At 40.4% G+C, this 7,283-nt stretch overlaps 1 protein-coding gene across 1 annotated transcript; it reads left to right on the top strand.

Annotated features, from left to right (window-relative positions):
- The first annotated feature begins 228 nt into the window (after positions 1-228).
- Positions 229-6,249, top strand: LOC138717783 (serotriflin-like). The gene is made up of 7 exons (XM_069851617.1): positions 229-288; positions 1,985-2,116; positions 2,839-2,929; positions 3,657-3,802; positions 4,369-4,463; positions 5,123-5,211; positions 5,925-6,249. Exons 1-7 carry the CDS (start codon positions 229-231, stop codon positions 6,050-6,052), a joined length of 741 nt encoding a protein of 246 aa, XP_069707718.1. The 3' UTR covers positions 6,053-6,249.
- The last annotated feature ends 1,034 nt before the right edge of the window (positions 6,250-7,283 follow it).

Below are 7,283 nucleotides of genomic sequence, written 5' to 3'. Positions count from 1 at the left end.
ACACAAGGCAGAGTCTTCTTCCTGTACAGTAGAGATGCCCACACACCATCCTACACTCTTTTGCACAGTTTTATGGCATCTAACAAAGCTATCAACTAATCTTCTGCGTTGCAGGCTTGACTTTGCAACAGGTTTTGTATCTTGCTCCCAAACCACACTCCACCATAAACTTTATGCAACAGAGATTAATGGATCTGGGGGGTTGTTTTTGTTTTTTTCTCTGTAGAAATGGGGCTACGACCTGCAATCATTTTCCTGGCTGTTTTGCTACACCAGTCGGATGGACAGGTAGGAGCATTCATTTATGCAAAAGAGCCATATCTGGGCATGCTGTATAAATATCTGTAATCTGGTCTAGTGAGCTCTAGAGCTTTACAGTTCAGGGCTGAAACTATTAACATTTTAACATAACACAATAAACATGTACTCTCAATGTTTTTTACTCAGAAGGTTGTATTAAGATATTTCTTCCGCCTATCAAAATATTCTTCTCTTCACGTGATTAATTTTAAAAATGCATTCCGACTCCCCCCCTCAAAAAAAAAAACAACTAACTGAATCTATTCTGAAATAGTTTTGCTGTGTATTGGAAATCTAGTCTTTACCTCTCCTTAGGGAGGATTAATCTCGTAAGATGTAGATATCTGCTGCACAGGCACTTGAATGTGAGCTATTTGTCAAGATCTGCTTATTAATGAGTGAAAAGAAATAAGTAATTCAGGGTGTCAGTCAACTCTTTCATCAATAAATATTGGGTAAGCGATGTCTTAAATTGCTTGTTTCCTTTGCTGGAGAATAGCAGCAGTCTAAAGTAACAGATGAGATGTTGTTTCTACTACTGTAAATGTCTTCAGTTAAAAAAGATGCACAACACCTCTTGGGCTAGACTCAGTTGCCCAAACAGAAACATCCTAGTGCAGCTTGAGATTCTCCAGAGTATCTGAGCTATTCATGGAGGTTGTACAGACAGCTATACCTTTCTGGAGCAATAATCTGATGTCACATAGGGCTCTCTGGGCATTTCAGATCGAATTAGGTACCATTTTAGACCATAGAATTGAGCTCTGGAGGCAAAGCAGTGGGGTTATTCATCTTACTTGGACATTTCATAATTTTATCTCTCCCATTTTATGGTTTTCTCATTGACCCTAAAGGCAAACTGAGGTGACTTTTAGATATTTACATCTATGATATAGGTATCTAAGACTAAATAAGATGAACTAATGCCTAGGAAGGAGACCAGCACACCACCAGCAGAACTCATGTCTTAAGCATCAAAGTATTAGTTGTTCTGATCTCCATCAGGTTCTCTCTACAAAGGATGAGAGATACTTGTAGAGATACTTCCAGTTGTGAAAGGGTGCTCAGATTTTGTGGGTGAGCTACTTCTGCCCTCTCCAGTAATTACAAAGAGAGTGAAGATGTCTAGTTTAGACTGAGATGTCTCATTTTTAGACATTAAGTGGGAAGAATTTTTTCCTGGGGGAGATTTCAGTCTGAAAACTCCAATGATAGCATTGCAACTCTTTTTCTCTGCAAGGATTTGTGACCTGACATCACTATGTAAAAGACAATCTAAATCATTCATTGGTTTCTTGACCTTAGGTATTTCAGAAGATGGTCTGCAAACAGTTGTAAGTTCTGATCTAACTTCACCTGCTTCCAACGCTTACAACCAAAAAGAGACAGGGACTTCTTTAGTGCATAGGAAAGGTCAAAGGCAGTCATGAGATTTGGTTCCAGAGCCAAACTTTCTCCATGTTTGATGTAGAGGCATTTAAAGATAGAATTCCTATCACGTCTCCTAATGAGAAGTGTCGTTCAAATTAATGAAGGAAGGAAACAATCAGCAATTATAAGAATAGAAGAACCAATAAGGGAAATTTAGAAATTTCCAAGAAGCTTTACTTTGACAAGAAGCTCATCATTTATATTGCTTATTAAACTTCTGATTACTGGAACCTTGTGTGTTATTGTTTTCCAGGGTTTATGGACTAGACGAACGGAATTTTCCTCCTTATCTAATCTTAGGATTGCAAACCAGAGAAAGATCCTTGAGCAATTCAATGAAATTCGGAGATCTGTAGTTCCCCCAGCCAGGAACATGCTAGAGATGGTAAGCTATGCATTGCAATTAACCTGCTTTCCACATCGTTTCTGCAGGCTCTGTGCTTAATTTTGCACACCTTGATGCTGCAAGCACTTGTAAAATCACTGCAAAGGTCTCAGGATGGGCCACAAGTGCCATCTGAAACCTCTCTCCTAACCAACATGTCTTCATTGCTCCACTTAGAAAAACTTAATTAAGCAACACAGGACCTGCTCTGTGCTTAGTGTTATTTGCCTACATGAAGGATGAATACAGGTTTGCTCCAACCACCTCTATTTACTGCTGTCAGATCTAGGTTAACATTGCCTGCACGGAGAATCACAAGCTCCTGCTTTATGTTCGCTCATTGCAACAGACAGCAAGCACAAGCATCTTTTCAAGGAAAACATTTAAAGTGGGGATAAAAATGTAGTAATGGCTCACAGATTAACCCACACAGGCAAAAGAAAGCAACAGTATGTCATAAAAGTCCTATTAATTAAGACTGTCTGGACATCAGGACTGTGTGATATTGTGCAGAACTACCTGCTCTGCAACCCTCAATAGCTGAGGAAATGTGGTGACCCTGTAGCATTAGTGTAAACCAGCACAACTCGTCTGCTTTCTGCCGAGGATCGTGGAAGCACTCAGAACACAACTCCCAGGACTCTACCCAATTTTTGTCTTCTCCCAAATATTCTGCACTAACCTATCTGTGAACCAGATGCTTCTTCCTTTGTGTCTTTCAGGTGTGGAGTGAGAAAGCTGCCAGAAATGCTCAGAAATGGGCAAATATGTGTGAGATGAGAACCAGTCCAAGAGATCAGAGACAACTTGATGGTATGTGGCCAAAATGGAGCCTAAGCTGATGGGTTAATTACAACTAACCTGTGCAGGTCAACTAGAAACAAAGATAACTGGAGAATGTATTTCGATAATTGTTAAGCACAAAATTATCATCTGTGTTGAAGAAATACCCTGAAAGAGAAATTGTAGGATCTTGAGAGAAAGATATGCTATGCACTTGCCTATTTGTGCACCTTTCTTTAAGTGTCTGCTTTTCATAGAATCATAGAATCGTAGAATAACCAGGTTGGAAGAGACCCACCGGATCATCGAGTCCAACCATTCCTATCAAACACTAAACCATGTCCCTCAGCACCCGTCCCTTAAACCCCTCCAGGGAAGGTGACTCAACCCCCTCCCTGGGCAGCCTGTTCCAGTGCCCAGTGACCCTTTCTGTGAAAAACGTTTTCCTAATGTCCAGCCTGACCCTCCCCTGGTGGAGCTTGAGGCCATTCCCTCTCATCCTGTCCCCTGTCACTTGGGAGAAGAGCCCAGCACCCTCCTCTCCACAACCTCCTTTCAGGTAGTTATCGATATGATGCTTTGGGACATGGTGTAGTAAGCATGTTGCTGTTGTGATGATGGTTGGACTTGATTTTAGAGTTCTTTTCCAACCTTAATGATCCTACAATTATACGATTCTATGAACCCCCCTGTCATACCTCCCACCCTACATCTTGCTTCTCTTTTAAGTAATACAGCAGACTTCTTTCTACTTCAGGTGTCATCTGTGGTGAGAACATATTGCTATCGTCTTACCCAAAAACATGGCCTGAAGCAATCCAAGTCTGGAACAGTCAGGCCTCAAACTTCAAGTATGGATATGGAGCCACCGCAAAACATGCCAACATTGACAGTTATACTCAGGTATGGAAAATTGAAACCAAGTGCGATGAAGCGCTTGTGCTACAGGAGTGAGCTTGAGGGAGCTGGGAGATGGTTATCATCAGAAAAAAATTATCACTGTTATCAAACCATTATCTATCATTCACACTCTGATCCAAAGATAAATGATAAATTAAAATACTTTTTCATCTAATTCCGAGGCAATGGAACCAGCATTTTGGAAAAGCTGTCCCAAAGAGAAATATTATTCTATAGGGAAATAAAAAATCAATACATTTAATTCAGAAATAAATATTTTCAATATAGTGATTGAAATACGTGATCAAGAAATGTCAAGGCAAACTATCTGTAATGAAATTATTTGAATTTAAACTTCCCTGCCAGAAGCGGTACTCATAGACATTTGAAAACCAGAGGACATGGTTAACTCATTTTTTCTATTTATTATTATTTATTATAAGCTGTAAAGTTAAAAGACGAATAAACAAAATAAAGAATTATCTTCTGGTTCTGTTATTTTGTGAGCTCTCTGATGAGAATTCAATATAACATGAGTCTAAAATAATGTGTTTATTTTTTTTCCACAGATGATCTGGTACAACAGCTACGAGGTCGGATGTGCAGTTGCCTATTGTCCTAAGGACCAGTACAACTACTTCTACGTTTGTCAGTACTGTCCTGCGTAAGTACAGCCTTTTTACTCATTTCAGATGTGATAATTAAGGATTTGGTTTTGAAGCCTCCTGCAGTCCTTTGGTCACATGTCGGATAAAATGATTACAATTCCTTTTAACTATTCCTAACTCTTAAATTACCGATGCAAGTGGTGAGGTTAAATTCAGGTGAAAGAGTAATATTTATTTTATTTCACATTGACTTTTCACTAGGGAAATTTTAGCAGATGGACAAAGAATGATCTGTCTGTCAGAATGGGGCAGTGGGCACTAATCGTCCTGTAACTTTCACTACAAGCCGTGAAATCAGTGAAAGCCACTAGTAAATGAATATTCACTGAGGTAAAGAGCAGCTGAAACAGCTGCGTGTCAGGGGTCTGCGGAGGTGGTTTCCTTATTAGCCACAATCACTTGAAAGCCATTGGGAAAGCAGAACTAGGAAGCCCATGTGAGTTTTCTTAATTGTTACACAAATGCAAAGAATCAATTTCCTTTCTTTAGAGCTTCTTGTATTCCTGAATATCCGAAATTACAACAGGATTTTCTATAAAAATAATTTTATCCAAAATCTTCTGAATGTGTTCATTGCAATAAATTACGGATTCCCACTAATGACTCAGAGCTGCACTGCAATCTTGTTTTGTGTTGTGTTTCTTTCCAATTTCAGAGGAAACAATGCAATGCAAATAGCTACACCTTACAAAAGTGGACCGAAATGTGCTGACTGTCCTGGCCACTGCAAAAATGGGCTGTGCAGTAAGTGAATATACCCTCCTCCTTACAACGATCATCAGATAATGACATTACACCTGAGTAGCATCTCATTTTTGCATAGTTACTTCCTGCTAATCTGGATGAAAAATCCTAGAACTGCTGCTTTCATTTCCCCCTAGAAATAGCCGTGGGTAAATATCCCACCAGAACAGGCACCATCTCAAGTAAGGAGGTTGGACCAGACGACCTCCAGAAGTCCCTTCCTACCTTGACCATCCCATGACAATAGGTATATTAGAATCATAGAATCATAGAATGACCAGGTTGGAAGAGACCCACCAGACCATCGAGTCCAACCATTCCTACCAAATAGTTGCTTCTGACACCATCAATCTGCTCCTGCCCTCTTTTGGAAAGCTCAAGACGAAGTGTCTTGATGTACAACACTGACATCCAAGGGCACGAACAGATTGTCAAGCTTCACAAATCCATCCATACAAAGATCTGCACAGGCCCCCGGGTTCTGCAGGATTCCATGTGCAGAAAGTCAAAGCTACCAATAGAAGAGAACTGTAAGACATCACCTTTCTGCCTGCATTCTCCTTCCTATAATATACAGCAATTTTAACAGCAGAACAAAAGTACAGACTACGCAGATGTGAAAATTTGGCAGTTTTGTAAAAATGCAGAAGTATCAGACAGGGACTTGGTTTTCAATTCACGTTTCATGGTGGTGTTTCTCTCTCGTGTTTTAGCCAATCCTTGCAAGTACCACGATGCCTACGCAAACTGCAACAACCTGAAAGCCCTGTTTGGCTGTAACCATCCACTGGTGAAGAGGAATTGTCCTGCGACCTGTAAATGCACCACTCAAATCATATAATGTCCTGGTGGATGTCACCACAGCTGCTGTGAGACTCACCTGTTAGGGAAGTGTAGAACTTGCAGTTAAGTGTATTCACTCTCGGTGCAGCAGCTCAGACTGACCTATAAGGAACATTTTTTTTTCTGAAATTGCACCATGACTTCAGTCCTAAATAAATCTAGTAGTTCAAAACAACCTACAATGTTTTTAGACTTGGTAGAAATCGTGCTTAAGCTACTAATATGCTACTCTCCAGTTTTCCTTGCAGTGGATCTTCCACCAATTCATTTTGTTTTAATAGGAAACACACCTATAAAACACTGTCATTTATTCACTAAATAAATTAAATGCCACTTTCTTCTGTTACCTTTTCTTTGATTAAAATGGAATGTACTCCTCCTAAATAAATCCATGATTTATCACTGTTCATAAGCAGAGCTTTTCATTGAAGTTATTTATAACTCTTTTTTTTTTCACTTTGAAAATTCCTTGTGGATACTTCAAGGCTCTTTGATACTCCCCAGATTTCCTGGAGCCCCTTTCAGCACTGGAAGCTGCTCTAAGGTCTCCTCAGAGCCTTCTCTTCTCCAGGCTGAAAAAAACAAACTCTCTCAGCCTGTCCTCGTACAGGAGGCTCTCCAGCACTCTGATCATCCTTGTAGCCTCCTCAGGACCCGTTACAACAGTTCCATATCCTCCTTCTGTTGAGGATTCCAGAACTGGACACAGGTGAGATGAGGCTCCTCAAGGTAGCTGCTGGTCTCCCACAGGTCCTGAGCCCCCTACACCAGCCAGAGCAGGATGGATCCCGCTTTTCACCTCCCTTCCCTCTTTTAGATGACAAAAATCGCTTTCCCTATTGGACTGCAATTCTGGTTAAAAACACAAGAGGGTGACCCATACCCAGAAATTCACCTGCATCCTTTTTTCGTTTTGCTGCCTGCATAAAGGGCTCCTCCTTGAAATTGAAATTCTGAGCTCTGGCTTGATTTTAGCACTTGCCTGAACAGGCTGTTTTCTTTAATACTGGATGAATAAATAAGCTGTTTCTTCCCTTCCCTTGTTTCATCCTATCTATTGGCCAAATTGCTACTGTATTACAGCAATTTATACCATCAAATTAAGGCAGTTTATGGTTATCAATGGCTAATTCTAGTAGTCTTCGTTTCTACCATGAAGCTCAGTTTCAACACCATAACTCTGTGCCGCTGCTCCAGGCTCCTACAACCACAGCGAGAACTGTAGACGG

The sequence above is a fragment of the Phaenicophaeus curvirostris genome, chromosome 2, assembly GCF_032191515.1.
Source record: "Phaenicophaeus curvirostris isolate KB17595 chromosome 2, BPBGC_Pcur_1.0, whole genome shotgun sequence".
In the NCBI taxonomy this organism is placed as follows: Eukaryota; Metazoa; Chordata; class Aves; order Cuculiformes; family Cuculidae; genus Phaenicophaeus; species Phaenicophaeus curvirostris.
This window is presented reverse-complemented; position numbering and strand designations above follow the sequence as displayed.

Coding starts and splice junctions, on each gene's coding strand:
- LOC138717783 (XM_069851617.1), top strand. CDS start 229: ATGGGGCTACGACCTGCAATCATTTTCCTGGCTGTTTTGCTACACCAG. Junction 3,803..4,368: donor ACATTGACAGTTATACTCAG/GTATGGAAAATT, acceptor TTTTTTCCACAG/ATGATCTGGTACAACAGCTA. Junction 5,212..5,924: donor CTGCAAAAATGGGCTGTGCA/GTAAGTGAATAT, acceptor CTCGTGTTTTAG/CCAATCCTTGCAAGTACCAC.